The sequence below is a fragment of the Corythoichthys intestinalis genome, chromosome 20 (assembly GCF_030265065.1).
Source record: "Corythoichthys intestinalis isolate RoL2023-P3 chromosome 20, ASM3026506v1, whole genome shotgun sequence".
Taxonomy (NCBI): Eukaryota; Metazoa; Chordata; class Actinopteri; order Syngnathiformes; family Syngnathidae; genus Corythoichthys; species Corythoichthys intestinalis.
In genome coordinates, this window is record NC_080414.1 from 3,291,463 (window position 1) to 3,313,733 (window position 22,271).

The 22,271-nt window shown below is 38.4% G+C and overlaps 1 protein-coding gene across 5 annotated transcripts in view; it reads left to right on the forward strand.

Annotated features, from left to right (window-relative positions):
• phldb2b (pleckstrin homology-like domain, family B, member 2b) overlaps positions 1-22,271 on the forward strand; it is an 89,619-nt gene that overhangs the window by 58,623 nt on the left and 8,725 nt on the right. For 3 of the 5 annotated variants that reach the window (XM_057824686.1, XM_057824688.1, XM_057824690.1), the window contains 9 exons: positions 1,326-1,487; positions 4,610-4,747; positions 5,576-5,704; positions 9,851-10,006; positions 10,086-10,196; positions 12,020-12,094; positions 16,176-16,319; positions 17,846-17,945; positions 20,160-20,310. In XM_057824686.1, the coding sequence (XP_057680669.1) occupies positions 1,326-1,487; positions 4,610-4,747; positions 5,576-5,704; positions 9,851-10,006; positions 10,086-10,196; positions 12,020-12,094; positions 16,176-16,319; positions 17,846-17,945; positions 20,160-20,310 (1,166 nt within the window). The remainder of the gene's footprint in view (positions 1-1,325; positions 1,488-4,609; positions 4,748-5,575; positions 5,705-9,850; positions 10,007-10,085; positions 10,197-12,019; positions 12,095-16,175; positions 16,320-17,845; positions 17,946-20,159; positions 20,311-22,271) is intronic. The other 2 variants (XM_057824687.1, XM_057824689.1) reach the window with 2 other exon arrangements.

Below are 22,271 nucleotides of genomic sequence, written 5' to 3' on the forward strand. Positions count from 1 at the left end.
ATTTATTTTCCCCTCAAAATAACTCAAAATATAGCCATTAATATCTAACCCCCGGGCAACAAAAGTGAGTACACCCATTAGAAACTACGTATATCCCTAAATGTCAAAATTGGGTACTGCTTGTCATTTTCCCTCCAAAGTGTCGTCATGTGACTCGTTATAGGAGTATTGGAGGAAGGGGGAAGCCTCGTCTGAAGACGGTACACAAGAAAGCCCACCTGTCGCATCAGACTAAATGGACACAGTTCCAGTAATCCATTGTGCTTTGTTGACATGTCTTTGCAAACTGTTTGCGGGCTTTCTTGTGTACCGTCTTCAGAAGAGGCTTCCTCCTGGGGTGACAGCCATGCACACCAATTTGATCTAGAGTGCGGCGTATGGTCTGAGTACTAACAGGCCGACCCCGCACCTCTTTAATTTCTGCAGCAATGCCGACAGCACTCCTGTAACGAGTCACATGACATTTTGGAGGAAAAATGACAAGCAGTACTCAATTTGGACATTTAGGGATGTACGTAGTTTCTAAGGGGTGTACTCAATTTTCGTTGCCAGGGGTTGAGATATTAACGCCCATAATTTGAGGGGAAAATAAATGAACTCTATTATATAAGCTGCACACAGACTACTTTTCATTGTGTCAAAGTGTCATTTTATCAGAGTTGTCCTATGAAAAGACATACTTTAATATCTGCAGAAATGTGAGGGGTGTACTCACTTTTGTGATACACTGTAGGTAAGGAATACAAGAATCTAGTAGCAGCACCTTTAACTTTAGTCAGCTTCTTTAGAGATTAATCAGTCTTCAAGTGGAAATCTGTTTGGACTTTTCTGGCACACATAAGATATGAACTGACCCCCTTTAATCAAGTATCAACACATCCATCTTTCACACAGACAGATGGAAGATATTTACAGCTCATTTATTAGGTTAGAGAGGGTTAAGTGTCGCAGTTGGCGTTTGTATGCACTCGCCCCGCATCTTTAACTGAGACATCAATAGTCTATCACCAGTGAAATTTTCCTTGTAATGACACTTGACAACTATTGTGTTATCTGCATCAACTCGCGAGTGGCGCACGCTTTCATATCTGCATTGCAAACAGGAAATGCTACGGGTCATTTTCCAAAATTGTCGATATGGTTCCTAAATGACGCCAAACTCTCTGAAAGTGTGATCTAAAATGCCAAGCTGTTGAAATTATTCCTGAAAGGACAATTTGATACCTTCAATAAAACACTGTTTGAGGCTTATCACCGCAAACCATGTGCGTTCCAGCTTGACTTATCAGTGATTCTGTCATTGATTGTGTTGATCGTGCCACCAGGCACACGATGATGCAGTCCACCGTTTCGGACAGGAAGCCCTACCCTCGGAGGAGGAAATGAGGCGAGTGGAGGGGGAGAGGATCCAGGTCCTAAACAACATGGAGGAGCTGGAAAAAAAAATTAAAGAGCTGGACAACCAGATGGAGGAATCCGCCCGAGAGGTGTGGATAGTTATCGCATGAACTGTTTGGGCTTGAATTCCTTTACAATAAATACAGTAAACCTTTATGATATGAGCACAATCCGTTCCACGATTAAGATCGTAGTGTGAATGTGTTCGTATCATGAACGTCTCCGCAAGAAATGATTATATTTCAGTTAATGCATGCATGACTTCCCATGATACCGTGAAATAATAATTCAGGGCATAATTTTCAGGCTAAATAATCTAAAAAATAAATTAAAAGCATTAAACGAATACAAGCAGATTGTAAGACTTAGTAACTTTGTAATTACTCGAGTAATTTGATTATGAAAAAGCGAGTCAAATTTTGCTGCTTTGAGGATTCGTTTAATTAGTGACGTTGTAATGGTTTGTTTTGAAAGCGTTGCATTTAGTTTTATTGATTTGGGTGGATACACTGTCCTCTAGTGGCAACCATGAATACGACATAAGTCGACTAACATGGCGGAATCCAGCTGCCCCCTGTTAAGACCAACATATGGTCTTTTTTTGTTTTTGTTTGAGTTAATATGTTTATGCATTCATTATTTGGTTTAGAAGTATATTTAGCATTTTTTGTGATAATATTTGTTTGACTGATGTATTAGAGAGCTTTGTAGAAAAAAATTTTTTTTTTTGCATTGTAGAGTATTTAAGCTAGCGGACTTTTGCTATGCAAGTTTGCTAATTGGTTTCTTGTACTTATATCATCATTTTTTTCACACCGTTTGAGGCTGAGGTCGGGTATTTTAATTTTGAATGATTAAATTATTAAATTTATTGCTCTTGTAAAATGAAAGTGCAATGCTGCATCATTTGAAGAAACACTCAGGAATTTTATTTTGTAAATGTAGTCTCCGGGTTACGACGTACTCGACTTATGCGATGTCGACTTTACAATGCCGGATTCTCATAGTAAATCGCTCACGCGTAACTCCACAAACTGTATCTGTAAACTTAATTAATAGTGCATACACAAACATTTATTAGCTGAAACAACTTACAGCGTTATATGGGCCAAACCAGAGCGTAGCTGTCTGTTATCCATGTCAGACGAGAGGTGAATTAAAAAATGTGTAAAAAGTGTCAAACTTCATAAATACATGTAATTAAATAAATGTAGCTTGATTTGAACTGACACTGGGCACCATGGTTAATGTTCACTTGCAAGCTTCTAAAAAGGTGGTTCTTAACCTTGCTAAAGGTCCTGAACCCCACAAGTTTCACATTTGGATTCACTGAACCCTTCGGAATTAGATTATAAAGCATTTTTTTGTCAAATTCAAAACAGATATATCCAAGCTTGCAAGCTAATAATTTAGAAAATTCCCATTAAGAATTCTTCTCATTTCGACAGCATGCGTTATAAACAGGTCAAAATTTGAGACCACGTTGCCCATTGGTCTGTTGTATTCCCTCATACCAAGTTTGAGTCAACCTTCCACTGAGCAAACCAGTTCCTTCTCCCATCAGACTAGCAGTTACAAGAAATAAATTAAGTCTGCAAACCAGTCCAAAACCTGGTCTAAAAAGTAAGCTTGAGAACGATAAACCGATACGACCGGATATCTGGTTTTACAGGCGAGCGATACGGCTGTATCGATAGCTAACCTAACTATCTGAAAGTAAATAGCCAGTAAATCTTAGATGTATTGATAGTCCAACAAGGACTCTGCTATCGCGGGAGCATAAACCGGCTATCAGTGTTCATACCATTGCTTTTCTAGTTTTATGTACCAAGTGATGTGTAAATGAATGACACATAATTAGCTTGTACTTCAATGATGCTGCGCAGTGCCCTCCCCACTGCTCGACCTCACAGATCGCCGCACTTCAAGCGAGACAGCACACACTACATAACATGAACAGCCACCACTCACAGTCGTGGTTGCCTCAACTTCCCATCATGCATTTCGATCGTGACGGGCGTGTCCTAAGTACGCCAGAGCAAACTGTCGCGCGTGCTAAAACAATGAACAAACAACACGAGCCCTGACGCCAGCTTGCCAGGCGGAAGTTACGAATGACAGCGATTGATTTTCAACGCACGTCGGACTTTGAAGTGAAGACGGCAGCCAGATTTGTATGGGACAGAGATAGTGAGTTTTTAACCCTGAAAAATAACCCACTACAATGGCACGACCTGCTGGAGATATTGTTTCCACGAAACGCAGTCTACTTAAACATGAACGTGTGGATCAGTTGATCTTCCTCAAGAAAAATCTGCCCTTCAAAAAAGATATGGACAGTGATGAGGAATAAAAATGTGGAAGCACAGGCATAAGTGAATGACTTTGCTGTGTAAAAGGTTAAATTAATGATTATTGATCTATCTGGCTAAAATGCCATGTTCTTATTCCCCTAATTATACCAGAGGTAAAGAATAATAGGATTCTGCTTTATTTATTATTTATTTATTATGATAACACTAGCAGGTTTAATTCTTTTTTTCTAGAGCTCCTGCATATAATTTTAGTTTGTAAGATGTTTACGTCGAAAGGTTGCACCTAAATTACCTACCGCTTGTGTTCAAAACACCAGGAAATACAGAGATTGAATTACTGCACTTTATTGTCTGTCACTGGAGTTTTATTTTATTATCAATCCCAGCCAACAAAATGATGGTCATCTAGTTGGCCTTATTTTTTTTTCATGTCTCAAAAATAAACATACATTGGTATGAACTTTTGTTTAATTTTGCTCGTAGAAATTTGGTCTTTTTTATCTGTTTAAAATACTTTAAGAACAAACAACAAATGTTTACTATCGTATCGTTTTCACACTGTATCGAACCGTATCGTTCTTAAACTGTATCGAATCGTATCGAATCGCTCTGCCTTAAAAATGTATCGGTTTTTTTAAATCGAATCGTAGCCTGTGTATCTAGATACATATCGAATCGGCTTCATGCCAGAGATTCCCAACCCTACTAAAAAGCCAATTTGCCTAGATCTAATCAGCGTACGAAAATAGGGCTGTGTTTCTATACCTTCGTCAAACCATTTAGACTGACTCACCGAAACCCTGGGGTCGATTGAACCCAGGTTAAGAACCACTGTTCTAAAAGCTTACCTATATAGACTGCTTGAATGAAATGCTCTTGTGATGTGATTTGTCTAGGTGGAGGTAGAACAAGCTCTTGTTGAGGCAGAGCAAGCGTCCGAGATAGCCGCACTCCAACAGGAAAAAGACGCTCTGGCTGCACTTCAAAACAAGATAGCTGACATGGAGACTAAATCGCAGCATGAAAAAGACAAGGTATTTCCGTCCTATACTCAATTGCAAAATGAGAGCGATATATTTCTTCACAAAAAACACAAGCGTTCTAGTCAAGAGTCAGAACCACAAGACCCTGTATTAGTTCAAACAAGAACCGAGTGGGGGAAAAACTATTACATTGCAACATAACAAACTCCATCTACAGTATATGCTACTCAATGACACTAAGGTTTTGAGGTCATGTGACCAAGCAGTAGGTGCTAATCCTTCTCATGCTGTCTCTGATCCAAATATATATTTGCAAATACTGCCGAGGGTATAGCGGTCACCAAGCCATCGTATCTCACACTTCTGCACGGACTTTGAGGGTATATTCAAGTCTGTGTATTGTCAACAAGGTGGTGCTTGGATATGGATTAAATAATACTTTGATGGATAAAAGGAGAGTCAGCTCAAATGAAAATTTGGTTTCAGAGTAGGTGTAGTAGAGTGCCTTTCCAGATTTTGGATGCCTGTGTTTAAGTTTAGAACTTGTTTGAGTTTACCCTCATGTAACCCATTCCATGTACTTGCTCTCTACACATCAGCCCTTTTCATCACCCTTTACAAACAATCAAAAAATATCTATTTACTAGCTCTCCATCCTTAAGTAGATTTGAATTCAACTGCTAGTTTCCCCTCCCGACTTGCTGAATTCATCACAGAGGTAACTAACAATGGCTCCTCAAATCCCACTAACGCTGCCATCCTCTCTGTGTCCTGCGTGTGTTTGTTGCGTGCGTGTTTGTCTCTTGTGTTTCTACTCCGCTTTGTGCGTGGCACGTACTTGTGTGTGCATATGTCGCCATGCAAATGTGTATGTATCAGGCGTGCGAGTTGCTGCAGACAGAAAAGGGCAGAGTAGAGAGTTTGGCTCAGATTGTGTATGAGCAGCGCTCCCAGCTGGACAGCTGCCCTGAGGCCACCAAGGAGCCCCTGCAGGAGCAGCTAGCCAGGGTCAGTACACGCACTAAACACTTACCGCTCGCACATTCGTGAACATGTCTTTGTCAGACTTTGGAACCATGCAGTCTGCACATGCTAGTGTGAGGGATAATGCCACTATAACATGATGCATTAGCTGTTGATATTTGATATCTGTGTGTCTGTACTGTCTGATATTGTTTTTTTGGATTGAAACATGGGCGGTCAACTGCAAGATCATTTGATTCAATTGAAAGTCAAGGAGTACTTTGTCGAGCCAAGATTAGGGCAGTAGAGAAATACATGAGGCTTTGTTAGTCATAAGGAACGTAGAGAAATGGATAAACAATCAAGTGTGACGAGGTGCTTGGAGTGATGAAAGTACCGAATGGTTCTCCACCTTGGATAAAAATATTATTTGATAAAGGATACATTTTGTCCAACACAATAGATAAACCATTCAAGTCCAGTTGTTGAGTCAAATTGCAATACAGGTAGTCCCCAAATTATAACGTACTCGACGACTTCCGTTCCTACACTGCTGATGTGACCCGAATTTCAGTGTAAATTGGAATTAACCCTTTGAGTACCCCTAAATCTCAAAATAACTATCCAAAAAAAATCCAAAAGTTTTTTACAGGTACTCCCCGGGTTACAACTAAGGCTGTCCCAAATGACCATTTTTCTCCCGATTAGTCAGCCGACTATTTTTACGATTACGATTTTTTTTTTTTTTACAAATTTACCAATGAAATTTTTTTGATGCTTATTAATTCACAAAAACATTTTTGGAACACTTAAATTCTTTATTAAAGTAAAAATATACATGTAAATACAGTGGAGCAAATAAGTATTAGTCACCCACTAATTGTGCAATTTCTCCCACTTGAAAATATTAGAGAGGCCTGTAATTGTCAACATGGGTACACCTCAACCATAAGAGACAGAATGTGGGGAAAAAAAACAGAAAATCACATTGTTTGATTTTTAAAGAATTTATTTGCAAATCATAGTGGAAAATAAGTATTTGGTCAATACCAAAAGTTCATCTCAGTACTTTGTTATGTACCCTTTGTTGGCAATAACGGAGGCCAAACGTTTTCTGTAACTCTTCACAAGCTTTTCACACAATGTTGCTGGTATTTTGGTCCATTCCTCCATGCAGATCTCATCTAGAGCAGTGATGTTTTGGGGCTGTCGTTGGGCAACACAGACTTTCAACTCCCTCCACAGATTTTCTATGGGGTTGAGATCTGGAAACTGGCTAGGCCAATCCAGGACCTTGAAATGCTTTTTACGAAGCCACTCCTTTGTTGCATTGGCTGTGTGTTTGGGATCATTGTCATGCTGAAAGACCCTGCCACGTCTCATCTTCAATGCCCTTGCTGATGGAAGGAGATTTTCACTCAAAATCTCTCAATACATGGCCCCATTCATTCTTTCCTTTACACAGATCAGTCGTCCTGGTCCCTTTGCAGAAAAACAGCCCCAAAGCATGATGTTTCCACCCCCATGCTTCACAGTGGGTATGGTGTTCTTCGGATGCAATTCAGTATTCTTTCTCCTCCAAACACGAGAACCAGTGTTTCTACCAAAAAGTTCTATTTTGGTTTCATCTGACCATAACTCATTCTCCCAGTCCTCTTCTGGATCATCCAAATGCTCTCTAGCGAACCGCAGACGGGCGTGGACGTGTACGGGCTTCAGCAGGGGGACACGTCTGGCAATACAGTATTTGAGTCCCTGGCGGCGCATTGTGTTACTGATAGTAGCCTTTGTTACTGTGGTCCCAACTCTCTGTAGGTCATTCACTAGTTCCCCCCGCGTGGTTCGGGGATTTTTGCTCACCGTTCTTGTTATCATTTTGATGCCACGGGGTGAGATCTTGCATGGAGCCCCAGAGATCGAGGGAGATTATCAGTGGTCTTGTATGTCTTCCATTTTCTAATAATTGCTCCCACAGTTGATTTCCTTACACCAAGCGTTTTACCTATTGCAGGTTCAGTCTTCCCAGCCTGGTGCAGGTCTACAATTTTGTCTCTGGTGTCCTTCGACAGCTCTTTGGTCTCGGCCATAGTGGAGTTTGTAGTGTGACTGACTGAGTTTGTGGACAGGTGTCTTTTATACCGATAATGAGTTAAAACAGGTGCCTCGTTAGACCTCATTAGAAGAAGTTAGACAGCCAGAAATCTTGCCTGTTTATAGGTGACCAAATACTTATTTTCCACTCTAATTTGGAAATAAATTCTTGAAAAATCAAACAATGTGATTTTCTGTTTTTTTTTCCACATTCTGTCTCTCATGGTTGAGGTTTACCCATGTTGACAATTACAGGCCTCTCTAATCTTTTCAAGTAGGAGAACTTGCACAATTGGTGGTTGACTAAATACTTATTTGCCCCACTGTAACAATAATAAATCACAAATAAACAATGAGGTCAAATGCTGATAGCATAACACTGACTTCGCCTTTTCAACATGATTAAAACCAATTCTTTAAATAAAATCTAGCATTAATATTATTGTGTACTACTATGTATAATAGTGTTATAATAGTTATTCATTCATTCCAATCAGATTTTTCATCAAGGGTGTCATTTTAAAGCTATTCGTATTGTGAATGTGAATTAGTATATAACTGTAGGATTAACTCCAGAAATAGTTATGTATATGACAAACATGATGTGCTTTTATTTTGAAATGTTCACCGGAAGTACATTTGCCAAACCGCTAACCGTAAGCTTTACACTCCGCAAAAAGAGCACTTTTCGTCATTGCATGTGGTGTCAGTAATTTTTTCCCCCTTTTTTTGTTTTCAAATGCTGTTAACCAGTGTTTTTTCATGTTTGAAGTGTCACCTTTTAACCGCAATTTGCGTTTTGGAGAAGACTGCCAATGTTTTATAACAGGCCAAAGTAGGTTGTCTTTTTCCCCTATAGCAGTGTAGCAACGCTAACATTTACGGTGTTTCTTTAGCCTCAGTGTAGCAATGCTAACGTTTACAGTGTTTAATATAGCTGCGTTCCCTTATTTTGTATGTCTGAACTTTAATTCTACGGTGTGTTGATGACCAATAAACATCTGTGTAAGGCGCTGGAGTCTCATATGCTATCAACACGCATGCACAAATGTATGCACGCACGCACGCGGCAATAAAACGCATCCGTGGAAATTACCGTCCTCATTTTTATTTACCGTGTGATAAATGTACTCATTGCATATTGTGACAGGCTTAGCAACTTCAATAAAACATGTTGTTTGTCAGTTAGATGGACTTACAATCTGCCAGCTTGCTGTCTCCTGTCATCTTCCAAAGTTACAACTGGGTGACAGCGCTTTAGGTGTTCGTTCACATCCCACGTGAAGCCTGGTATGCAAGCTTGGCATTGAAGAGCCAGGACACAACAGTGTACCTTCCTTTGTTTCATTGAAATAAGTCAATGTTTTTCGCCACTCTGGCACGGTTTTTTGGCTTTGTGTCGCTTTCCACGCTTGCATATCAAGTGTCCGACATTCTCAACTTTCCACGCATATATTTTTTTACATTGAACATTGAATGTCATGGTTCACTTACTGATCCCCCCCCTTCTGTAATTGTTTGCATACTATCCTCATTAAAATATGAAAACGTATAAATGTTTGGGTGGTTTTAGTTAAAGCAGACAGTTTTTTTCATCTGTGTGATTTTGACAAAGATCAGATCACATCTGATGGTGATTTTATGCAGAAATGTGAGAAATTCCAAAAGGTTCAGATACTTTTCTATACCACTGTATATAAACATACATACATATATAGAGTATTACAATACCTTTGGACTTTTTGGATAGTTCAGTTGAATTTTTCTTTTTGGATAGATATTTTGAGATTTAGGGTCACTCATAGGGTTAATTCCGATTTACGCGGAAATTCGGGTTACGTCGCCAGTGTAGGAACGGAACTCGTTTGTAACACGGGGACTACCTGTAGTTTGCATGTACACCATCTTATATTCACAGACGCCAACCAAAGTATTTTAAGTATTGAGAGTAATTTAGCTAAATGAGAAGGGGGCACCTTTCATTATCCTAAAACCCAATAATTGAAATACAGTAAAGGACCTTTAATGTGGGGCTACCTATTGTTGTGTCATGAGTACTCTCATGCGCTGCAGTTAAACCTATTTTTGTGTGTGTTTCAGGACTGTGAGATACTTGAGACGGAAACAAAGCGCTTTGAAGACCTGGAGTTCCAGCAGCTGGAGCGAGAGAGCAGGCAGGATGAGGAAAAAGAGATCCAAACACAACAGCTTCTCCGAGAGATCGCAGAGTACCATCGGAGCAGTGCGACCCGCGAGGTTCTACCCATGACCCCGACTGTACTGCTCACGATCCTTTACATGGATTAAAATCTACTGAACTCTATTCTTTTTCCAGGAACGGCTGTTGACTCTCGAGAAGCAGGGTGAGGAGATTACCCAGCAGGCTGAGCGAGAGAAGGAAAGCTTTCTGAAGGAGAGACGTAAACTTGAAGAGATGCTACAAAGGGTATTTATCAACCAATTACAGTATTGGCCCGAATATAAGACTGTGTTTTTGCATTGAAATAAGACAGAAAAAGTGGGGGTCGTCTTATATTCGCGGTCTAGACATTATACCCATTCACGGCGCTAGATGGCGACAGATATCATTGAAGCGATGTTCTGTCATGAGAGATCTCAGCTACTCTCAAGTCTAACCAGTTTGCATTATTTTATTGCAATGTTTTTCCTTATTCAGATTTGTTTCAAGACTACAGTTAGTTAGACTTCACTTTGATGGTTAATGCAGTTATTGCAATTTTGTTGCTTTATCACTATAGATTGGTTTATTTACATTTAAAAAACCAGAAGCCATTCATTTACGAATGTGATTGCACTTTATTTACATATTTAAATGTTCAGATATTAAGATTTGAAAGAGGCAAAATAACATGCTTTTTCTCTCAAATATATTGTTGTAATCATTTGTTTCACATGTACTGTAATTATTTTCTGTATAAAAAATAATTTGGTGTTCAAAAAGTCTTTTTTTCAAACTTGAGTCTTGAAAAAGAGGGGTTCATCTTATAATCACGGCAGTCTTATATACGGTATGTCTTTTTCAATTGTCTGACTAAAATGACATAGTACGAAATCAACAGTCCAAACTAAAAGCAGTTCTACCCATATGCCGATTTCTGTGTGACCGAAATGTTAGCATTAGGGCTGTCAAAATTATCGCGTTAACGCGCGGTAATTAATTTTTTAAATTAATAACGTTAAAATATTTGACGGAATTAACGCACATGTCCCGCTCAGACAGTATTCTGCCTTTTGGTAAGTTTTACAGCAAGGTTTTTTGTGCTGTCTAACAGCGAACTCTTGTGGTCACTTTGCGACATGGTTTATTGCCTTCTTGCCAGTTCAATATGGCTGCACGACGTCTCGGGCTTACGCCTACGATGTAATGTTGTGCTTATATGATCCTTGGACAAGATTTGTCCGTAAGTATGGTTGTTGTAAAGAATGTACATATTATGTTAGTAAGCGAAATGTTCTATTTTTAGTATGAGACGCTTTTTGTTTGTTTAGTGAACCTGTATAGCGTGCTAAGCTAACGTTGTCGCTAATGCAATGCTTGTGTACTTTTTTTTGTAGTTTCACTAAGGTCTAAAGAGGACAGTGGTTTGAGGCCATTTTATTAATAAATCAGATGAAGAAGGAAGAAGTCTGATTATTAAGGCGTCGTTCACTAGCTGTCTAGCTTTGGAAAAAGTAGACGCTTCGGAGTGAGGACAGCGTAGACAGATTTAAATGACAGTAGAGTGAAATGCCCACTACAGTCCTTATGTACCGTATGTTGAATGTATATAGGCCTATCCATCTTGTGTCTTATCTTTCCATTCCAACAAATTATTTTACAGAATATATATATAATTTACAGAAAAATATGGCATATTTTATAGATGGTTTGAATTGCGATTAATTGCGATTAATTACGATTAATTAATTTTTAAGCTGTAATTAACTCGATTAAAAATTTTAATCGTTTGACAGCCCTAGTTAGCATATTATAGCATTTAAGCTAGCGGACTTTTGCTTTATAAGTTAGCCAATTTTTGTTCTTAAATCCTCGTTTACTCATTTTTTTCGTTTGAGGCTCAGTTTAGGTATTTTAATTCTTTTTGTTCCTTATCCGATTACTCGATTATTCGAACTAAATAGTTAATCGATTAATCGACTGCTAAAATGATCGATAGTTGCAGTCGTAGTCGAATGTAAAGAAGTAAAAGTACTTAGTTACTGTACTTAACTGCCTTGCCTTATTTTGAAATATTTTGTATTTCCCAGGAGAAAGAAAACCTTGCCCCTCTTGATCGAAAATATGCTGACCTAAGTGGTGGCCAAACTTACACATTGAGAGAGGTAGGTGTGATTGACAGCTGGCACACTTAGTAAAAACCTTAATCTTAATTTATTAAGTAATATAAATGATAATGATAGCAAGTCAACCTAACTAAAACCCGTGAAAGTATTAGAATTGCTCATTCAAAACAAATACATAAATAACCCAACACACAACTTTTTGAGGACGTTAAATCAATTGCTCGAAGTACAACAGGATTTTGGGGCATTTGAAGTAGGCCTACTAGTCATATAACTTTCTAATGTTATCCAATAACTTGTCGTACCAATATTATCCAAATACATGAAATAAATGGTCTTGTTCTTCATCTGTGAGTGGAGCCAGAAGTCTGTGAATTTGCTTAAGCAAGAAGCCAAGTAAATACCTGAAAAACTATTAAATATAGTATACAAGGTTTCAAATAAAAAACAAGTATAAACGCGTACTACAGGTAGTCCCCGGCTTACAAACGAGGTCCGTTCCTACGCTGGTGACGTAACCTGAATATCCGCATAAGTAGGAATTAACCCTTTAAGTACCCTCAGTACCCCTAAATCTCAAAATAACTATCCAAAAACATGTATCATATTTCATTGTACTGTCCTCGCCAGGACATTGGAGGGAAGTGCTGGCGAGACAGCCAGCCAAGCTCTAATCTTTCCCCTCTCTCACTCAACTGCGCGACTTCTTCGTGGTAGCACATGCGCTGTTACTCGCGTGCGGGAGTACTACCTGCTCCACGCTTCCTGCGCCAAAATAAAAGCATGCAACACAAAACAAAAGTCAACATTATAAACTTTTAAACAATTTACGTCACAATGAAAAACAAAATGGTGTCTGTAAATAAGTCAATGATACCTCATAACTATGGCTTAATTTTTATTTTATTATTATTATTTATTATTACTACGGTGTTATTTTTATTTTATTTATTTATTTATTTTTTAAATACCCAACGACTGGAGGCAAAATGGTGGACAAGACTCCGGCGCGGTAAAGTCAAAATCATGTAAGCCGGGTACTTCGTAACCCAGGGACTACCTGTATTTTATTTATTTTGTTGATTCGTTTCAATGAATTTCCTCAAACCATTTGAGTTGAACTCACTCGGATTTTTCAGTGCACATATAGTGATCAGAATGGTCCTTTTACTGTATATAAAATTGGCTGGGTTTTCCTCCTGTGCTTGCTTGCTAGGATACAGCCTCCCTGGCTCATTTGTGTCAATCTTTCAGCAGCAGCGGCTTCCATGACACCGCCTTTCTCACAACTCCTCTTCCACTCAACTTGTGTGACTTCCCACCTTCTCTATTTTCCTCTGTTTTTCTCAAGAATAGCGAGGTAACGTCTTCATCTCTGTGTAGTATGTTTCTTCTCTGCTGTTTTTTCATTTTCCTTCATTGAAGTGACGAGTGTGGCTATCTAGATATCGAACGATATTGAGTAAATGACTTTGTTGGATTCCCTGCATATTCTCTCTCCATCTGATATAAGGGCTATGTCACAGTCAGTCAACTCAATGAGCTATACTCGCACTTTGGGGGGGACTTTAAATATGCCCCACTCATCACCTCGACCATTGCCTCCCCCGAGTCCGAAACGATACTCTTTCCTGATGACATCGGAGAGGATGAGGTGCGTGTAGCTGTAGGAAGCAAATAATACGCTTTCAATGATCCTTTACTCTTTTTTTCAGTTACCTGATTTGATTGCTATTCTCTTCCCAAAGCTTTGTCACTCTTCTTCCTCTTCCTCCTGCTCCCATCTAAATCCGCGCCCATCCTCCAAAACCATTTCTGTACACTGGCCAGAAAATATGGTGACATATCGAGAGCCTTCCCCTTTCCCCGAGTCTCCCCCACCCCCACTTCCCGTCAAAAAGATCCACTACCGACACAGGCAGGTAACTTTTGAAGTTTTCTGCTTTTGAACGTTACGGAGTAGAGCTGTCCCGACTAATCGACATAGTCGACGTCATTGATGACGTAAATCCGTCGACGAGCACAACATCCCGTCGACGGTTAATGAAGGGTTAAAAAAATATATGTGTGGAAAGTTCAGAATGTCGGATGCTCTGTATGCAAGCGGGGAAAGCGGCACAAACCAAAAAAAGCGCACCACAGTGTCCAAAACATTGACTTATTTCAAAGAAACAAAGGAGGGTACACTCTTCTGTCCTGTCTCTTCAATGCCAAGCTTGGCTGCACGACGGCCGTGAATAAACACCAAGCGCCGTCACCCATTTTGTAATTTTTTTTTTTTTTTTTTCATTTTTTGTACACCAGAGGGTGCTGTCGCCTTACTAAATAATGATGTTTCATTGACAATGGGCCTATAAGTGCTATTAGTATTGTTCTTAATGCTAATTGAAAGGTTTATTTCATGTTATGGTTTATTTTATGGTATAGAAAATTATATAAGTTTAAAAGGTCATAAATACATACAGTATATACAGTGATTGCACTCAAGGGAGAGATTTTCAATGATAAGGTAATAATTTAAGATAAAGGCAATTCATATAGGCAATTCATTGATATATAAATAAGGTTTCAAAGGAAAAAGGTGAAAAGTTTTTGTTAATTTCTAATTGTGTTGTTTTATTTGTGTGCACCGTAGCTCTTACAGTGTGTTTACATCAAGGATGGAATAAAAGTTGTAAACCATCAGTTTAAGAGACCATCTTTCCAATCGGGATGCTACACTAGTTAATTCTATCAGCATTTGAACTCATTGTTTATCTGTGATTTATTATTGTTATTTACGTGTTTATTTGTACTTTAATAAATAATTTAAGTGTTCCAATATATTTTTTGTGAAGTGATAAGCGTCAACAAAAATTTCATTGCTAAATTGGTAAAAAAAAAAAAAAAAAAAAAAAAAATTTTTTTTTAAATTATTAGATTAGTCGACTAATCGTAAAAATAGTCGGCTGACTAATCGGGAGAAAATTAGTCATTTGGGACAGCCCTATTATGGAGGCACCTGAGAAGATTCGGTCCCCGACCTTCCGAATCGTAGGCTTAATATTATTCCGTATGCGAATAGGCAAGCTAATGCCAGCCCACAAGTTAAACCTATGAGGGCACTTGTGAGGCTTAAACCGAAATAGAAATTTCCCACGCAGCTGTGATGCACACTGAAAAACACCTTAACATCTTTAAAAAAAAAAAAAAAAACACAGTTTCCAAACAGTCGGATCACAGACAATATAGAAATGAATAGACCAAGTCAAATATGTAGATATGGCGGAAAACACTCAGGTGACCTGAAGTTCTGCTCTGGGACCCCCAATTTGGCCAAATTTCAAAATTGTCCTATTATAGGCATGTGTGATACATCATTGGAAAGCTTAAAATCTCAATTTTCTGGGAGAAGAAAATTTTTGAACAGGGGGGCATTTAAAAAAAAAAAAAAAGAATTTAAACAGCAAAACCCTAACTGGAGGTGAGAGCAGAATTAAAGACGCCATGATTTTAACCAGATATTATCGCGTATTATCGCGCTTTTCGATCCAAAAACTCCATGTAGCATGTATCACCAAGTGTCAAGACACAGCTGTGAATGGCCATAGCCGGATTTTTGGGGGATTTCATGGGTGAAACATGGTAATATAACAAGGGTCGCGATGCAAAAATCGCAGACATCATGGAGTGGTCGAGATTTTCATTTTCATATATTTACCCTTTTTAATTTTTTTTTTTTTCAATTTGTCTTTGGATGGATTATTTATCATTTAAAATATTGGCGAAAATGCGACAGTAACGAAAAAAATACAATTAAGCGTTAGTAATGAGGTAGATATCCGTGACTTTTTTGCAGACGCAAATTTTTTCATTGTGACGTAATTTGTTTAAAACTTGAAAATATGTGGTGAATAATTTTTTAAAAGTTTTTTTTGTTTGTTTTTTTATAACTAAATTTTACACATCAAACTAAATATTAGACATCAATTAATGATTCTAAGCTAAAAATGACAGACGTAGCAAAATTGAAATCCATTTTGTTGATGGTGATGCATTAGGATGGGACAGTGTTGAGTAATTTTCAACTTTAAGTTCAATGTTTACGGACCAATTTTATGTGTCATTTGTATGTGATCAGCATTTCCGGTTGCTGGAGGAAAGGAAGCGATCTGACAAAGATGTCGGACCCCATCTGAGTGACACGTTACCCAAAAAGAGAACGACACCCACCATGATGCCCCAGTTCTCAAGTGCAACACTTGGACGCAGTTTCCCAGTTAAGGTATGGGTGTTATGCCCTCAATAATGTAATATTTATCTGGAGAAAGTAAATTAGTTCAATTGAATAAATGTTGAACATGATTTCCAAATCAGTTTATTCTATTCTTATTTATGTTTAACACAATATCCCAACTTCATTGGAGTTTTGGTTGTACTTGCACCGTATTTTCCGCACTATAAGGCGCATCGGCGTATAAGACGCACCTTCAACAAATGGCCTATTTTAAAACTTTTCATAAATAAAGGGTGCACCGCATTATAAGGCTTAGTAGTAAGCCTGAACGATATATCGTTTAAACATCGCCATCGCGATGTGCGTGTGTGCAATAGTCCCATTGCAAGCACGTGCGATAGCTTTTATTTTTTTTAATCCACATACACCTTGCTTTCTGGTCTGCGCACAGCCTCAGACCCTCCCTCTCCCAGCCCTTTGTTCCTCTCAGTCACTGCGGCGCTTGCTTATTAAAGTTAACGATGGCTTTGATCTGGCAGAAGAAGCAGACTTGACACGGGCATCTGTCAATCATCGTTTAACATGTTAAACAGTTTCTGCAAGGAAGCCGCGCTGGAATGAATGTGTGTGTGTGTGTGTGCGTGTGTGGGGACGTTGTAGACGAATAAATGCCAGAAGTGATCATGAGGAGTTTGAAATTTCTACATGTCACTCCAACGGTCACAGCTAAAGTAAATAAACAGAAGCATTTATAAAGCCAAGCATTTATCTGCTACAGTAGTTTATTCTTGTTCAAAAATGATTTGGTTGAACAGTTATGTTTAAAACTTTTTTTAATTAATTATGTAATTATGACATTTGAAGTGCTTAAAAAACATTTATTTATATCCATTTTTTAAATCACTTTGGGGGGAAAAGTGAGAAAAAAAGCATGTCTTATATGTATCTCTTTCCAATGCTAAATCTGAATAAATACATTGAGCACAAAAAACACACACACAAAAAAAAATTAGGGGGGTGCGCTACTTCGCGGTTTTTCACTTATCGCGGCGGGTTCTGGTCCCCATTAACCGTGAAAAACAAGGGATCACTGTACACTGTGGCTATGGTGAGTCATCCAGTCTTTCCAAACAGCTATTTAAGTCATCTTGTGAAAATTTCTTGAAAAAAAAAAAATTTTTTTTTTTTTAATATCGCAATATAATATCGTAATATATCGCAAACCCCCAAAAAATCGCAACAATAGTTTTTTCTAATATCGTTCAGGCCTACTTAGTAGTAATAGCTGGGGTTGCGTTATGCATCCACTAGATTGAGCTATTGTGAAAGGGAATATCATGTCACGATTAACCAATATTGATCCATATATGAGGTGCATCTGATTATAAGGCACACTGTGAAAGGCTTTTAAGTGCCCCTTATAGTGCGAACAATACGGTAATCTAAATTCTGTGTAGCTAACGACATCTGTCCAATTTCTATTATCTATTTCTTTAGTCAGATTTTAATGCAGCAGCAGCTATAGATTATTTTGTCACTTTTACTATACAGTTGTTTTGTGCGTATGCTCTCAGGCCCATCCACCTTTAGTACAGAGCACAAGCTGTGGCAGCATTCTTCCCAGAATGCTCTCCTTATCCAGCAGAGAAACAGAAAGCAGACGTCTGCAAAAAGGTATGTACACACTATTATGGAACAGTATATTTATGAGTTAAGTTTTGTTACAAGACTCGACAACTTCCAATTTTCTATAACCATCAACTATATAGTATCTTCTAAATCTGCAGATTTGGGGTGTTTTGAAATGCTGAAATTAAAACATTACATTAAATACTAGAAACTGCAATTTCTGGAGAAATAATGATGGGGCTTTGCTGTGGTAGATACAGAAAGATGCATTTGAGTGACACGTCCTGTTGATATCGGGTCACTTTCTGTTGATTGCAGTGTGATTTATAGTGGGCAGGGCAGCTTCAAACCACTCACCAGTGATTGGGCATACACCTGACTTAAATTGTTTGGTAAAAATTGGTTTCAATTGCTCTTAAAGTCTCCTTAGGTAGAGGGTTCACTTACTGTAATTTCCCAAATATGAGGCGTACCCATGTATAATGCGCACCCCAAATTTAGCACCAATAAATAGAAGAATACACGAAAACAGAGCTCGCTTTCAGATACAGAAATGTCATTTTACTGACCGGTGAAACACAGCACAAGCATAGCATATTGGTAGTTCAAAACATTACCATAAACTGACAATATTTACGGTAATAATATGATTTGGCAACTTCTCCAACTTACCAGAATCTAGGAGAAAACAAAACAGATTTGACTTTTCTTTTAAAGGCTGCTGTATAACTTGCTCGTTTCATCATGATGAATAAATGTTTCTTCCATGGATTGATACGGTAAAATGAACGTGAGAACGTAAGTTGGAAATCCGAGAGAGCTCATTGCTGTCGACACGACAGTAACAATAGGAACTATTATTATTTGGGTTGGAGTTTCCCGAAGGACAGATATAGTTGACGGACACACACAAGGAAGTCTTTGTTGTTACGTTTGTTATGGTCCGAGTTGCAGAGCTGCAATAAACGTTGACTCAAATGAGTTCAAGAAACTAAATTCTGTGCTTTGTGAAGAGTGAAAAAAGCAGAATTTAACACAGACGAAATCATTCGGCAGATCACAGTGAAGTATTACCGAAACAAAATGGTGACGTCACGTACCGTAATGGTCGGCAACGGATCGCTGCATACGTTTCTTCAACACAAAAAAAAAAAATCGGTTTATATTTATATATAATATATACAGTATTTCTGTCTCCAACCATGTACCCGTTTATAATGCGCACCATGATTTTACAAGTTGATTTTGGGGGGGGGGGAGTGTGCGTTATATTCGGGAAATTACGGTACTTATTTTTTCCCCCTTTTGTTATTTTTTGCATGCTATCCTCATTAAAATATGAAAACCTATAAATATTTGGGTGGTTGTAGTTAAAGCAGACACCGTTTTTTCATCTGTGTGATTTTGACATCACATGTGATGGTGATTTTATGCAGAAATGTGAGAAATTCCAAAAGGTTCAGATACTTTTTCATTCAACTGTATGTTTTCCTGCCTTTGAAAATGAATGAGAAATTTGGACTGGAGATCGGCTGTCAATGACATCCCATTTAAAATGAATGGGACAGTTTTTAAAAACCTGTTTACGGGCGAACAGAAAATTCTGGGGGGGGGGGTCCTTGAAAAATTTCCTGTTTAGCGCGAAAAATCTGATAATTTTGATGTCCAAACAATGTCGGTCAAACTTTTTTGGCTGTGCAGCGTGCCGAAGATTCGCAATTCAAAAATATGGGAATTTTACCATCAGAGCCTTTGCCTTGCAAAGCCCCATCTAATAAGTTTTTTGGAACTGTGTGTTATTTCCTATGCAGCTGTATGGGTCCTTCAGTGCCTTTGGTCTCCTTATCTGGCACATCAGATGGGTGTGTCAGGTCTTTGCGGCAGATGCAATCAGACTGTGTGTTTGTATCTTCTTCCTGTAGTCAGAAGGGGACTTGCATACACACTATATACCGTATTTACTGCCTCTACTCCTCAGCATTCGGACGTTCTTTTTCGGCAATTGTATCTTATCAATACTCGCAGCTTTCTAAATACATTTGAGCGCCGCTATTTAAGAGCATATGCTCCTGAATTACTTGCAGGACAGTGGAATATTATTGAATGCATTAGTCACACTGGCGGGACTTAGTGATATAAAGCTGAAGCCGGAGGGGCAGACGACACTCCATGAAGGGGTGATGCCGACAGGTATAAAACTGATCACTCTGAATTAAATTCTCATGTTGTTTTTTTCCCCACACGTCTTTTTGCGTCCAGGTCAGCCGAGCTCTCGAGCATCATCCCAGACCAACGTCTACCTCAATGCTTTTGAGTACCGCGACAACCAGGCCTTTGACACAATGAGTGTGGATAGCACCGACTCCATTGAAACCAGCATCTCGGCATGCTCTCCTGACAACATCTCGAGGTAAGTTTGTAACGTTTAAAGTTGTGTGTGCGTGCCTTGGGTTCTGATGAACAGAACATGCGATTATGATTTGGGGGCCCAGTTTGGACTAAAACCACGTGTTCTTTTTTTTTTTTTTTTTTTTTCCCTCCCCCCTCGTTTTAGTTCAAACATTGAACCATCCCCCTCCTCTTGTTCCAGTAGAGTTATAAATTGCACATTTTTAAACTGTTTGTAGACCGAATGGGTTGTACTTATCTGAAGCATGGCTCCCATTCAAGACTGGTCACGTAGTTTCTGGAGCACTGTTTTAGTTGGACTTTTTTTAAAGTAGAAGATGAATGTGGGTTTGTCGTGCAAAGACAGAATTGGAGATTTGTACTCAATTTGGAGTACAGTGAAAATGAGTGTGATTTCCTTTGTTCAATTAAGGTAAGACAATGTAGTGCTGTATTGGAATTCTTCTCTACCTAAATATTACAGCTATTCGACACTAGTTTGTATATACTCATTTTGTAAAATATCAATATTATTGCGTATAAGCATCAACATTGATCATGTAGTGTGTACAACTTTCTTTGGAAAGCTCTGGTTTCTAGGACATTATCATATAACTGAGCATAAGCTTTCTTTTGGATGTTATCATTTCATTGCTCCAATTTGCTTGTCTTTTATGTTTCTTACTTGACTCACTCTCCTTCTTGTCTCGATGTGATTAATAAAAGTGCACTTGTATTTTGGTTGGACAATGCAGTGGTATGAAAAAGTATCTGAACCTTTTGGAATTTCTTACATGTGTGCATAAAATCACCATCAAATGTGATCTTTGTCAAAATCACACAGATGAAAAAAGTGTTTGCTTTAACTAAAAGCACCCAAACATTTATAGGTTTTCATATTTCAATGAGGATAGCATGCAAACAATGACATATGGGGGAAAAATGAGCAAGTGAACCCTCTGCCTAAGGAGACATAAAGAGCAATTGAAACCAATTTTCCCCCAAACATTTTAAGTCAGGTGTATGCCCAATATCTGATGAGTGGTTTAAAGTTGCCCTGCCCACTATAAAACACACACCTGGTAAGAATTAGGGGTGCACGATATCCATTTTTTGAAACCGATATCGATAACTTTCTGCTCCTCAAAGCCGATACCGATATCGATAACCGATAATATATAATTTTTTAAATGTATAACCTGTTTTTGAACACGTGGAGGTTTAAAAAAAAAAAAAAAAAATAGTGATGGATTCAACATAGATTTGCCTTTGATCTCATCAGATTTTTCATAATGACATGAACAAAACAGTGCGTTTCAATTCTGCACTGCCAGGCAGCCAGCTAAGAATGAATGCACTTACATAAACCACAAGGCTTGGTCTTTTCTTGCTTTTATGGGAAGACACTCGTCTTAATATTCGGAAAGTACATCAGAAAAATACCGTACACATATTCAATACTCAATTTACAACAAACTGCACAATACACTTAGCACACTAGCTTGAGCTACTAAAGCGTTGGCTGGCCTCTAGAACACAACTTATGAAGTTCTGTACTTATAGCCCTTCACCACAGAGGTAAACATATTTTGCACATCCATATGTAATAGTAAACATAAAATACTTACATATATTTCCGAGGCGGAAATGTAACAGAAAGCATTCACGACTGTCAATGCTACCGCTAGACATCGCAATGTGTAAGTGATTGAACCAAACTACTGTAACAAAAAATAGTTGCATTGAATTATTCTAACCAGCAGGTGGGAGCCATGCCCCGCAAATGGGCAACTGATTTCCTATACTATTATGTAAACTGCAAACAGTACAGTACATATTATCGGTCCTATTATAAATGTTATCGGATTTATCGGGATGACGTCATAATTATTGTGCACCAGTAGTAAGAATTGTCTTGATAAGAAGCATTGTAGGATGTCATCAATCAACTGTCACAGAAGTTGTTTACAAATAGTTTGGCAC